General features: G+C 41.2%; 2 protein-coding genes across 2 annotated transcripts; one reads left to right on the top strand and one right to left on the bottom strand.

The window, feature by feature from the left end:
- Positions 1–596: 596 nt before the first annotated feature.
- crx (cone-rod homeobox) lies at positions 597–5592 on the top strand. Its single transcript, XM_086012823.1, has 3 exons — positions 597–984; positions 2452–2603; positions 3228–5592. The coding sequence occupies exons 1-3, from the start codon at positions 888–890 to the stop codon at positions 3864–3866; spliced, it is 888 nt and encodes a 295-aa protein (XP_085868949.1). The 5' UTR covers positions 597–887; the 3' UTR covers positions 3867–5592.
- Positions 5593–7719: 2127 nt separating this feature from the next.
- h3f3c (H3 histone, family 3C) lies at positions 7720–13692 on the bottom strand. The gene is made up of 4 exons (XM_086012766.1): positions 13527–13692; positions 12293–12437; positions 11856–12009; positions 7720–8886 (listed from the first exon to the last, which is right to left on the bottom strand). The coding sequence occupies exons 2-4, from the start codon at positions 12418–12420 to the stop codon at positions 8758–8760; spliced, it is 411 nt and encodes a 136-aa protein (XP_085868892.1). The 5' UTR covers positions 12421–12437; positions 13527–13692; the 3' UTR covers positions 7720–8757.
- Positions 13693–14640: the final 948 nt, after the last annotated feature.

Below are 14640 nucleotides of genomic sequence, written 5' to 3'. Positions count from 1 at the left end.
TGTTGTTGTTATTTATTTTTTTGGGGGCATAAGTATCTACACAATGTATATCTTATTTTGCCATGCACTTTTAGGCATCATATATATCCATATATTCCTGTTAAGGGTGTACCAATCATCCACTTGTTTCTGTTTCGCATTTGATTTAATGCAGTCTTTCCATCTGGTATAGGTTACTTGTTCTTTGTTCTTGAGTCCCCAGTCCTTTCATCAGCATCACTTCTCTTTCTGCATGCTTTCGGTTCTCCTCACGAAATGTCCAAATGGACAAGCCGAATATTGCATCTTTCTGTAGGCCTCAAGTATACTTTCTTTACATCTTTGGTTATCTTCACTGAGCCCTGATCAAGCCTATTTATTTTATTCTGTTGTTTCTTCATCCATCTTGCCACCAATCCGTATCATTGCTTGTATACACTCTTTATGGACTTTACCCTTTAATGGGAAGTTTACTCATTGGGGAATAAATATTTCCATTGAGTTTCAAAAAACCCACACGAGTGTGCCTACAACCTGTTGCGTCTGCGCGTGCATGCGGTGGGCGGGGTTAGCTGCAACCAACTTACGCCCTCTAATTAGCAGCCTGTGCTGGCGAGCGTAGTCAGTCGAGCATCCTTTCCTCAAGCCATCAAGGCGAACCCGAGGCCGCTACACCTGTGCGACAACTCAGAAAGAAGACAACAAGAACAGTTCGGATGATGCTTGCTGCTCGCCATCTTCCTACGAACTGATCGCTACAAAGTGAAGTTTTTCCCCTAAAAAGCGCAGGTTTGGAATCACGGGGATTCAGTGACTTAATTGTCGCCTCAGCTGAGGTCCTCGGCTGTTGCGTTGCGTCCATCCCACACACAAACAAGAGCGTCGGGATTTAAGAGGCTGCAGTCAAGATGATGTCCTACATAAAACAACCTCATTACACCATGAACGGGTTAAATTTGCCCGGCCCGGGGATGGACGTGCTGCACACAACCGTCGCCTATCCGTGTAAGTAAAAAAACTATTTTTGATATCATTTGAATTGTGCTTGTTTGGTTTTCAGTATCTCCTGATGACGTACATGTTGCGGAAAGCCGCGCGTAAATAACCACAAGCGGTTACTTAAATGTTAGGTTAGTGTGTAATCTTTATGATGTAATTGAACTTGAATGTCTGATTGTGTGTGTGTGTGTGTGTATATATATATATATATATATATATATATATATATATATATATATATATATATACTGTGTATATGTATATATACTGTGTATATGTATGTTTGTGTTTGTGTTCATATTGTTATATTGACAAAGAAAATGTCATTGAAATGTAAAATTGAACATTTTCCAAAAATAAATAAATAAAAAATAAACTCATGCGGAAGCTAAATATAATTTATTTATGTGATAAGGTATAAGATAAGATAAAATAAGATACGAATCATTTAATTGGATGAATAATAGTTTTAATTTAATGTTGTATTTGTGTTGAACTAAGAAAATAGCCTACTAGTCCAGAACGGGGAATTAACTGCTTATTTTTTTGTGTGTAGGCCTACTTGGACGGACAAGTTTTATTATTATTATTATTCTTGTTATTTTACAGTGTACATATATTGTATATGTATGTGTATATATATATATTTATACCTCCCGATATTTCAGGGGTTTTTTTCTACACCTGCCGCAAAAATAAAAATCAGGTGACGAAATGACCCGCCGCCTGTTCAACCATAAATATGTTTAAATTTAAACAAAATTACATGAAATAATAGATGATGAAAATCATATATCTTTAAAATATTTTTTTTTCTCTCGTTTTAAACTTTAACGTGGGTCAATGTGACCTGTAACATAATTGGTGAAATTGTCCTCATATTTAGATCCGATTTAGACAAACTTTCAGGATGTTTTTGAAAAGGAAAGGCAGATTCGATTTTTTGTGCGTCAAATCGTAAATCAGATGAGGTTTAACGCGTTTCTATTTCTTAATTTGCCCCTGCAGTCACTCTCCCCGAAGTAAACATTCAGTTAAATGTCGCTTGGCATGCGACTGAGACACTCAGCGAGGCCAAAACCTTCTTCTCACGTCTTCCTCACTCGACTCGTTCTGAAACAAATACTCTGAGGCTTTTGGCCGTGGCACCCCGGAGGACAAATAATTGGGACTTTGACTGCGCAAACTAAACTCCAGCGAGTAAAGTTTTTCTCCCTCTGAGGGGGAAACTGACACCGCGGACTTGAATATTTCAGTCTAATGAGCAAATACGCGCGAAACGCTCCCCGCAGCAAAGTCAAGATCACTAAAGGAGATTCCCAACTGTCTGTCTGTTTGTAGTCACGCCGATCTGCTTCAGGAAAACAATGGGGGGGGGGGGGGGGGGGTTGATTCGTAGCGATCACGTCACGTGACCTTCAAGCAGCTCATCTGTGTGCTGACACCTCCCTTTTTATCCTTTTTTATCTGCAGCCACACCCAGGAAACAGCGAAGGGAGCGGACCACCTTCACTAGAACGCAATTGGACATCCTGGAGGCCCTGTTCTCCAAAACCCGCTACCCGGACATCTTCATGAGGGAGGAAGTGGCGCTTAAGATCAACCTGCCTGAGTCACGTGTGCAGGTAGAGAGGGGCGGGGTGGGGGTTGGGGGAGAAATAGGTTATACTGCCAAGTTGGAGGTCAGACATTAACACTTCAACAACACGTGTTCTTTAAACACATTTGATAATTCCATATAGTCTGTAGGAGTGAATTTTAGTGATGACATTGTTACTGTTTTTTTTTAAAAAAAAAAAAAAGCTAATTGCAAAGAAGAGTCGTAGTAGAAGTGATCACACTTAAAAACATGAAAATAATGTGTTTATTAATTCCAATGTGGATTAATGGCGTTAATATGAGTGGTTGTTCAACTCTATGTGTGCCCTGCGATTGGCTGGCAACCAGTCCCAGGTAAAGTCAGACTTCCAGCTTCCTGGAACCCTGAACAGGATAGATACAAAATGGAGATGTGGATTTTTAAATTGCTCTTTGGTTGTCCCCGTTGCCCTCTCCTATGGCTCCCCTCCTTCTTACGGTTTAAGAATCCCAGTCCGTCATGGAGTTATGGAGTCTCCAAAGACTGACGTTTGAACTAAAAAGTGATGTGAATTGCTTTGGCTCACCGGTGTCCTTCCTTAAAGGGTCAAAAAAGACTCTATAGTGGGACTAGTGCTTCCGGGACAAACCCTCTCGTTGTCTGCGTCCAGGTGTGGTTCAAGAACCGGCGTGCCAAGTGCCGTCAGCAGCAGCAGCAGAGCAGCGGGCAGTCCAAACCCCGCCCTCCCAAGAAGAAGGCCTCCCCAGTGCAGGAGGCCAGCGCCCCCGAGCCCGTTCCCAACCCTTCGGGCTCCTTCAGCCCCGCGTCCGTCCAGTCGGGGCCCGGTCTGGTCCAGAGCTCGGGCGCGGGAAACACAGCCGTGTCCATCTGGAGCCCGGCCATATCACCCCTCCCTGACCCGCTGGCCTCCTCCACAGCCCCCTGCATGCAAAGGCCCTCCCCTTACCCGATGAGCTACGGCCAGCCGTCGGCCTACGCCCAAGGCTACGCCAGCACCACCTCCTACTTCACGGGCCTGGACTGCAGCGCCTACCTGTCCCCCATGCACTCGCAGCTATCGGGCACCGGGGGCGCTCTCAGCCCCATCACCGTGCCCTCCATGGGGGGCTCCCTAAGCCAGTCGCCTGCCTCACTGTCTTCGCAGGGCTACAGCACCGCCTCCTCCCTGGGCTTCACTTCGGTGGACTGCCTGGACTACAAGGACCAGCAGGCCTGGAAACTGGGATTCACTACAATGGACTGCCTGGACCATAAGGACCAAAACTCCTGGAAGTTCCAGGTCCTCTAGAAAGCGCCACGGGGCGGCATCCAGTTTGGTTAGTGTGAGGCGTGCTGCTGATTTTTCTTTTGTATGCGTTTCATTTTACTATCAGGCTAGCGTTGTAGGGAACAGGCACGTGCATAGACATTTTTAGGGGCAAGTGCTCAAGTAAAAAAAATTAATTCATAAAGGCCACCCATCGGCAAAATTATTCTGACACTTTAAACGTTTTTTGCGATGTATAAAAATGACACCAAGGTAAATCATTTCATAACTTTTTACACCGTTGAAAAATATAACGACAACTCGATTAAAAAAAAATCTTAGCATATGTTTACCGCAAATCAGCAGGTGCACAATTCTCGCAAGGACTCGAAAAAATCATCCTGACAATATCAAAACACTTGATGACTAAAAGGGAAATACTGTTTTTGTTTTTTTTATATTGATGAATGAAGGGGAAAAAAGGGCGCCACTAAAAAAAGGTCCTTTTTTCATCCAGAACTAAAGGGTTGGTGCTGAAGCACCACTCGGGGTCTATGTGTGCACGTGCCTGGTAGAGAATCTCTTTCCACCAGAATACATTTGGACAGCAGATGCTGCCAGGCTCCAAACATATTTTATAACCACCAGATCAAAACGCCTTTATCCGTTTGTAGGAGGCCTGCACATGAAAACAAAGTGAGAGCACTCTCCTTTATTAACACGACCAACTCGGCTAGCTAAGGAGAGCTGCAGACGTCTCCACTTGCAATTTCTTTGCATTTCTTTCTTTCATTATATGTAATTTGTTCGCAACTATATATTCTTGAGCGTTTGTGTTCAGTTCTACAGTGTTTGCGTTTAGTGTCATCGTCCGAATCAGTTTGACAATTAGGACCTTCTGTTTTTAGTTGTGTGTTCATATTAAAGTGGTCTAAATCCGTACACCTTTGTGCACTGATAATCATTCTTCAGGAGTGTATACGCTTTGAGACGGTTTGTTCCAGTTAGCTCGAGGTCAGTACGAACACATCATGTTCCGGTCAGGTCCAAAGCGTCCCGTTCGTCATTTCCTTGCTCCGTCTTGGTTATTTTCGTTGATCTGATTCTGGAAGTGTCCCAATCCTCTTAGCCACCCTTCAGCAATGCCCTAAGTGAATTACTTGGGATTATTGCCCTATCCTCCTCTCTTTCTGTCTCTGTCACCTCCTCTCCTTCCTTTTCCCAGATCTCTTGCTTTTTCCCTTCCTTCCTTCTTGTGTATCTTTTTCTTTCCATTCGCTATTTGCGTGTCCTTTCCTCTGTTTGCATGCCTTTTATGACAGATTGTTGAGTCTGGCACATTCATCAAAATAAATTCCTTTTTACAGTGGCTCAAACATTTCCACATATCACTATGAATCTCAGCGGTCCCCCTTCTTACGACCCTTGCCACACTCCTCCTCTGACAATTTGGTAATCCCAGCATGACCTGATTACTGCCACACGAACGTCCAGTATATACAACAACATGTTTATGTCGCAAATGCCATCCGTCCAATCCTTACAGCTCTAGATGTTTCATGACTTTGAATGCATTCAGTTTGCCATGTTTCCAAATCTTGATTGATTTCTATTTCATTTTGTTGTCGTAGAAGGGTTAATTCATTGTTGATTTGAAAAAAAAAAAAAAAAAGGGTACATTAAAATAACGTGAATGGATCACTCCAAAGAGATGTTGGATGTAATCTTCGTATAAATAATAAAACCAGATTCTATTTGTTGCTTTTTATGTGGTTTGAATATTTTCATGATGAAGAGAAGTGGACGACCAGCACTTCAAAGCACTTTTTTGCACTCCACACAGATTTAATCCCACTCTGCGCACAATGTAATCTCTTCCATCCTCCCTCCCACCCTGGCGGTGTGGTGTGATTGGTTAATCCCTGCATTTGTGCACCCTGATTGGTTAACCTCTCAGAGAGGGCACATTACAGTTATGTTACCCCCACCACACGCACACACGCACACACACACACACACACACACAAGGACAGACAGGCATTTGTACTGTAATCCTGGGGAGGAGCAGATGTGATGGGGGAGGGACGCACAGTGCAGAGCAGGACGATAAATTACAGTGTACGCGCATATGTGTGTGGGGGCGTGTGCGTGCGTGTGTGTGTAAAAAATGTCGCAAAACAAGAGGCAGGAATTCGACAATAAAAGATAACATGTTATTTCTTAGCATAGTTTGACCCTTACAAACTGTTGTTTTTGTTTGTTTTTAATAATGATGGATTTTTCTGGTCACAAATATGGAGTCAACATCACACAAATTCATGATTTCCTCGTCAGAGCATTACAGGCTATCAGAGATAAAACAGCTCATAACATTAAAAACAGAACACAATGACACGCGGTCTATGCCTCCTGATAGTTTGTTGAAATCATTTTACATGGTTATATTTTGTTATTATAGTCGTCCCTATGACACCTTCATAAAGTATTAGGATATTTCAATTACAAAAGAATTTTATTGATAACCAATTAAAACGACTTATTGCTTTTCAATTGTGTTTTCAACAGTTATTTTAAAAAACAAACTCATATAACAGGCCTGGACAAAAAAAAAAAAAAAAATGATGGTACCCCGAGAAAAAAATTTAAAACAATTTGACCGTATGGATATGTTTAAACAAGATTTGTCCTGAATTAGCATCACAGGTGTCTTGAAACTTGTAATCAGTCTATTTAAAGGTTGACAAGCAGTCGTTGTGCTGTTTGGTTACATGGTGTGCGTGTACCACATTAAACATGGACCAGAGGAAGCCAAGGAGAGAGTTGTTTAGGATCTTAAAAGGAGAATTATAGAGAAGTATGTTAAAGGTAAAGGCAATGAGACCAAGCAGGTTGGCGCTCCTGTGACTATATTATTCAGAAATTTAAGATCCTGATTCGGGACTGTAGAATGCCACCTTGAACATGGCTACTGGAGGAAAATTGATGACCTGGATTATTTCACATTAATGTTGAATTGACATCAGATGCCCACCGGGTCTATTGAACCACAATTCAAAAGCATTTTTTTTTCTTTCTTTCAATTCTTATTCTATTATCATCCCCCCGACGGACTCAAGTTATTTCTGTGACCAGTGTGGATTTTTCTTTCAATAACAGTGGTAACGTGGCACTAATAATTTTGTCTGTGTGTGTGTATCTTTACCCTTTTTCGCATTCAATTTGGGGTTACACTGCCACCTGCTGGTATTTCCTATGTGAAAGAGAATTAAAATTTACCGCAACCGCAACACATTTAGTTTGGTGACTTTGGTAACCACACATGTATGACTAAAGCAAACTCCACTGTGATTCCTGTCGTTAAATCGTGGTAAATTTGGGCTTCCGCTTTCAGCAAAACAAAACGAAGCAATTCTTTCCGGTTGGCGGAGAAATATGTACCGTATGTATTTTCTGTTCAATTTTTAAAATGGCTTTATGATCAAATGTGACATTTCTTACGTTGAAAGGCAAATTGTATCATGTTATATTTAACTTGTTTCCCCTGGTGTGGCAGCAATGCGCCTCCATAGTATTGCACGCCCATTTGGGGTTAAATCTTTTACAATTTGAAGACGTTGGAATATTCTAATCATGTGACATTCATACCTGAGTAATCGAGTCTAAAAATTCGTTTGTAAGAGCCCTGAAGAAAACCTGCTGTACATTCACTATTTGCTGTGGCTTCTGAAGGATTTCCTCCTAAAAATTCTGTACTGTATACCCAATTATATTTCTTCTGCACTAAGTGACATACAGATTTAGCCAGAACACACACTGCAGTTTTTGTATCTTACATACTGTTAGCAAACCATCATATTATAGTGCCACCTGAGCAAAAGAAACAAACTTTCATACGTTTCCCATTAACATCTATTTAATGCTACCATATGAGAAATTTGGAAAATACAAAGATCAGCTTATTCATACATTTGAAAACCTTGAGCATTTACCAAAAATATAAAAGAAAGCAATGAGGTTATACCCAGTATTACAAATTTTGAGAAGGGGACAGAGAACTGCAAAAAAGTGAGAAATGACAACCTCAATTGAATGTCCTGCCAAATTATGTTGTGGAAAAAAATCCAAAAGGTTTGACCAACAGGTAACGACGGCTGGTGAAACATCGCCCCAGAGTGGCTGCATTTTGCAAATACAACTCTTCATGTTGGACAGAAACCCTGATTTTCAACTCGTTACTGAAAAGAAAAAAAAAAGAAAAACCTTCACCACGTTTACTTTTTCATGCTTTGACTCTGGAAGTGGAAGAGGATGGGATTATTTGCGATGATGATGAGTAAAACAAAAATAGACACCATACATGCACAATAATCATACTAAGATTTTTTGCTTAATGATTACACCTGGTTGAAAAGATCAGCGTTCACACATGCACACAAAGTGACTGCCTGCACACATTCCGGAGGCAGAGATGTGCTTTGAGAAGGTATCTCGAGGCGTCACGCTGCTGGTGCGTAATGAGAGGGGGGCTGACGACGTACTCGATAGGTGTATAAAGTAAGACAGGGCAGAAGTGTCAGGACTAGTTTTAATAGCACCCTGCTGTGGAAGTTGCAGCTCCCCTTAAGCAGACTAGCCCCTCTGCTCACCCTGTCTGCAGCCCAGGCATCAATGTGGACCCAAAGGTGTGACTGGTGTCTGGATACGCCCCTCAAACCCAACATGGTCAAACGCGCGTGCCAATGTTCACCTGATCTGCAACATCTTTCGTACGTGAACGAAAAAGGTACCCTAAAACATTTGGTGAAGACGAAGAAACCTCAGAGACCAGACATCGACATAAATCTACCTCTTAAAAGTCTACAAAGAAGCTGGGGAGGGATATATGGGGAGGGGGTGAGGATATAAAGAAAGGGTCAAAGGTCAAAGGTGCTTTCTAAGCACGCTCTCCACGGATTCGGCGGGCCAGCTGGATGTCCTTGGGCATGATGGTGACCCTTTTGGCGTGGATGGCACACAGGTTGGTGTCCTCAAATAGTCCCACCAGGTATGCCTCACTGGCCTCCTGAAGACAGACACACGCGCACGCACCCCCCCACACACACACACCAAAGATCATGACACATTTCAAAACATGAGTGTGCACAGCAAGGTTAGAATTAAAGGGAAAGTCAAAATATTTCTTTAGAATAATAGTCTAAACACAGTATTGTGATCAATATTGCGTTTTGTGGAATATGAATTATGCAGCAAAATTCACCTGTTTTTATCCATCTCAGGGGGCGGCCATTTTTCCACTTACTGTTGACTGAAAATTACCGGTACATCACAAGTGCCAAAGGGTTCATCACGTCACATGACCAAACCCAGAAAACAGGTGAGCCGTGATTGGTCGTTACCTGAACCCTTAGGCCAGGGGTGTCAAAGTCAAATGGACGGAGGGCCAAATGAAAAATTTTGCTAAAAGCCGAGGGCCGGACTGATAGACTGTTCATTGAAATTTAAAAAAATGTCCAGATTGGATTGGGTCCGCGCCTGCTGCTGATGTCACGCTTTATATTTCTTTGCCTCTATGTTTGTCACCCCCCTGGCTGTTGTGCTTTTATGTTCGAAGTTACTAAATAAAAAATAAAATAAAGTACATTACTGCTACTTTTGCGAGACAGCTCGTACTTCACTTCCGAGAAGAAGCCGCTGCCCGTCTTCAGTCGAACGTTTGCTTTTCTCCTGCCAAACTGGAAACAATTTTCTGGTTGACTTGGGCTGCAAGATTGTATGAACTGTATATAATGTGACGTAAAACGCAGAGGATCGCGTGATTGGTATGATGTCTCCAGATGACTCTATTTTAGAGTGGCAAGGTATGGATGTGGGTGCTCCTGTCAGAGAACACAGGCCCGTATTCCACTTGACACGTCTATTTATTGTGGTCTGCAATAACAGACAAAGAATAACCTAGCAATATCATCCAATGCACATCCATTCGTTAACAATATGCCTAAACATTACAATTCACTGTATTACGCAATTAAACAATACATACAATACACATTCACACGTTTCATCACTAGAATAGTTAGCATACTAGCCGAAATAACTAACTAGTGTTCATCAACGTGACATCACTCACGAGAACATATCCAGGCTATTATGTACAGCAGTTACCTGACACGAACCTGACTTATTAAACTCACCTTTTAACATTTACACACAACAACAAACATGGTGAAACACGGGCAATCTGCAACTACTGAGTTTGCTGGCATGAACAAACTACGAGCTGTGTCGAAGGAGGAAAAAGAAAAGAAACACGTCACTCGCTATCAATACTTCTCGAGGAGCGTTCAATGCCTGCTCACAGTGTGGGACATCTCAGTACTGAGTCGAAACTCAATGAATTAATCAAATGCCAACAATTACTCATAGTAAAACAACATGAGCTTTCTAACATGAATTATTTCTTAATAAAGCGTGTTTCACTACAAATAACCTTTCACCACAATCCGATTCTGAAAGCCACGAAACAGTGACGTGAAGTCTTCAGTCGGCAGGTAGACTACCGAAGGACGACCCTCGCAAAAGTAGCGGTAATGTTTGTTATTTTATTTTATATTTAGCAAACACAACAGCCATGGGGTGGCAAACATAGATGCAAAGAAATATATTACAGAAATAGTGTAACGAATTGGGTTGTCTGTGCTGTGGTCGAATTTGTGTTTTGCCGGGCTGTGTTGTTTCCGAGGTTAGTGAATACATCGCGCGGCTCGCTCTGGATGGGAGGAAATGGAAGCGAGAGGAGCTGAGGACGAAGAGGAGAGCCGTTGCTCTTTTTTGACTGAACAATTGTCGTACTGTATTGGCGTCGGCTGCGGCCTACAGTAGCCGGGTGGACTGATAAAAACGTGATTAATTAATCTATGTCTGTGTTCTTGGAAGATGCTACAATATATTTTAAAGCGTGACATCATCAGCAGCCGCGAAGGACCTGATCACATCTGCTACCCACACCGGCTTAATAATAAAGCAATACATTATCATCCCAGGGGCCGTAGAAAAACTTCAAGGGGCCACATCCAGCCCGCGGGCATTGACTTTGACCTATGTGCCTTAGGCGCTGTGACGTCATTTTCAGTTGACAGCAAGGGGCAAAATGGCTGCCTCCCGAGATGCATAAAAACGGATGGATTTTGCTGCTTAGTTCATATTCCCTAAACGCAATACTAACTAGAATGTCGTGTTTAGACTAGTGGGGGCACAGTGCTGGCCATTTTCAGACACTCCTTTACCGAAGTAAAAGAAAAACAAAAATTGAAAAAAACATTTTTGTCAACAAAATAAAATAAAAGCAAGAGATCTTTTAAAATGAACTGAAACTACATTTTACATTTATAATACTAACTAACTACAGTGAAAATGATTGATTTCATAAATGAGATTTTGGGTTTTTAGTTAAATAAATGTATTTCGCTATTAATGTCTGGCCATATAGAAGAAGGTAAGTCAAACAGTTGTTTAAGAATTGTAGCTTTATTTTTTACACAATAGCTACTTATTGTGACCTTGTTTTTTTCTTGCACTGTTATATGCTCTACATCAGTGTTTCTCAACCTTTATTGAGCCAAGGCACATATTTCACATCGGAAAAAATCTCAAGGCACACCACTTAGCAAACTGAAATAAAAAGTGGCTATACAGGGTATGTACCTTGTGTCATCTAGAGGAAGAAAATTTTATTGTTTAGCCTGTTAGTATACATGGTTGCCATAAATAAATTAGCGAAAAATTTTTTTATATCGGATAATTTACACTTGATGATCTCTCATGGCACACTAAAGTGCCACAGCACACTAAAGTGCCACGGCACACTGGTTGAGAATCACTGCTCTACATATTAAAACATAAATAAATAAAACTAATTGAATATACAAAAAAAAAACAATTAGCCAAAACAAAAAAAAAACTACAAACCAAAAGTATTATAAAACCTGGCGCAGACACACACGTGCACCCCCCCGCACGCACACACACACGAACCTGCAGAGCGCCAATGGCAGCACTCTGGAAACGCAAGTCAGTCTTGAAGTCCTGCGCAATCTCTCTGACCAGACGCTGGAAGGGCAGCTTACGGATCAGAAGCTCCGTTGACTTCTGGTACCGACGAATCTCTCTCAAAGCCACGGTACCAGGCCTGAAGAGCAATACCAAGCACTTTGTAATTATTTACTTTAAATCTAAAAATAACACCCTTCACACACCTATAAAAACCTTCAACATCCAATTGTATTGTGAGTGTCGACAAGTGAAAAGTCAGTGCAAGTTTTGAGTCTAAAAACAAATACGTTCACTGCATCAAACTTTACATCCTGTCATGTTGCCTGACTTCTCCAACCTTGTAATATGATCTACAATTTGTCATATTACGATTGGTTTCTATATTACAAATAGTTGTCCATGTGGGTTACAAAGGTTACCTGTAACGATGGGGCTTTTTGACGCCACCGGTTGAGGGGGCACTCTTGCGAGCAGCCTTGGTGGCCAGCTGCTTACGAGGAGCCTTTCCTCCAGTGGACTTACGGGCAGTTTGCTTGGTACGAGCCATGACCACAAAGTATCAACCTAGAAGAGGTATCAGAGGTTAAGACACACAAATGCGATATTAGATATAAACATTGACAACTGCAACATATGACTTCATACTGCATTTAAGATCCACATTTACACTGTTGAAATTTCTTACGTTCCAATAACTTGAGTACTGATAAAAAAACACTCACTGAAATAGATTATCCTTGAAATTAGTAAATACAACTCAAGATCAACTTTGAGACACATTTATTGGTCCAAATAACAAGGTGGCGCTACAAAATACGTAATTTAGCACGAGTTGGTATGACGTCACATAGCAACCTCGATTTATCGTCATCCTGCAGTAGGGGATTCCTAAGCATCGCTAATGTGACAGTTTCCAATGGCATAACGTTAATGCGCCTACAAACATCGTTAATGACAGGGCTCTTTCATGTCTGCGACGGTACCCATACGTGTGTTCGTTGTGTGTATTTAGAATGTTTCTTAGTCATAACTATGGCTTAATTTTTTAAAACAGTCATTTTTCACAAACTGGCCGCTTACGGATTCCGGTAATATTTGACTATTTGTCGCTCTTTAACTGCAAACCAATCCACAAATCTTGTTTACTCCTCGAACTGGCCAATACACTGTGATGCTTTGAAGCCCACCAATCAGCGTTGGCTTTTACTTGCATAGGAACCAATGAGCTGTCATGTTGCTGTCGTTGGTGGGCGGGGACACTGAATTATCGCTCGCCTCTTAACCGCAGGATTTATGGCCGCATATGAAACGTTAAAGACTATTAACGTTGAGCCGGACACACGACTTTTCCAGCGACTCACTGTAACAAAGACTATCACCAAAAACGTAGAAAACAAGTGTGATTGACATTTAAATCATGTGGAGCGACTGCTGAACCAAAGTAGATGGTTAAAAACCGACGATGAAAAGAGCACATACATCGGCGTTTAGAAGCACTGAGCCGTTTCCTCACTTGTACTGCTTTTCCACTTCATCGTCAACGTCGAAATAAGACGACGTTTTTAACACACACTAAAACAATGATACATTCAAATTTCACACACACCATGGAGCGAGCGTCCCGGTATGAAAATATCATCGTATTTGACTCACCAAGGGCAATTTAAGCGTGGTTTCCTCGCAGTGACTCGAGCGTGTTGTTGCAGTGTCAGATATTTACTATCTTGCACACAATGGTAGCGCGGCGAGCAAAATGGCGCCCGTGTCAATCATGTCTCCCACAATGCAACTGCTAGCGAGTGTAAACAAACACTGGACTTGCACTTAATTTACAGAAAAGCACCAAACACGCACAACAACCACCAGAAAACTAGTATAAGATTATGTATTATGGAAACTGTGCTCTTTATATATTGCTACATCCCCGAAACAAAACCGATGAAATTTGGGAAAGAAGGTTTAGGAAATGTAATCAAGTTCAAGGCAATATTTGTCATATGTAAGATTTACCTTTTGACTTGTAACCCGATGAAACCCCAAATAACAGGCTGGGTGACCCATTTCATCTGCTTATGCAAACGACCAAAGTGTTAACTGTCAACATGACAGAAAATGTTAGCATATATTTGTTTTGGAAGAAAAGTGGCGTGGCAAGACAAAACTATTTTTTTTATGCTTGGGGACATTTTTGCTCGTTTTATAAGTTTGATCTATTCATTAGTGTCAATTAAATGTGAGTGTAATGCTGTTTTTAATGTAGTTAAGATGAAAGATAAGTGGGATTGTTGATCTAAATCAAATACACTGACAAAGCAGGCGAATAGCCAATTTCCTTAAAAATCTATTATCCAGCAAATCCTGCACAAGTTACCTGCGATGGATTCACATGGTTGTTAGCTATGCCTTTAAATAGGCTACTTTTACTGTATAGCTTCTATTGGACATAATTTTCAATCTATATTCAATTGAATACAACATAAATAGATGGGATTTTCTGTCCTCCACGACCATGAAATTAAAAATAATCCATGCACAAAATACATAATTATGAATTTATTATGTAAATTATAGCTGCTTTGAGACAAAATGTAGCTGTAAGTCCTTCCTAAACATTTTAAATAGCAAATAACTAAAATGGTTTTGTTTAAAGAGAAAGTCAACCCAAACATATTTTTTTCAAGAATATGTTACCAGCAGGCCCACTAGTTGAAACACGGCATTCTGATTAATTTTGCGTTTGTGGAATATCAGTTAAGCAGCAAAATGC

This window comes from Filicampus tigris, chromosome 17 (assembly GCF_054856515.1).
Source record: "Filicampus tigris isolate MCC_2025a chromosome 17, RoL_Ftig_1.0, whole genome shotgun sequence".
Taxonomy (NCBI): Eukaryota; Metazoa; Chordata; class Actinopteri; order Syngnathiformes; family Syngnathidae; genus Filicampus; species Filicampus tigris.
This window is presented reverse-complemented; position numbering and strand designations above follow the sequence as displayed.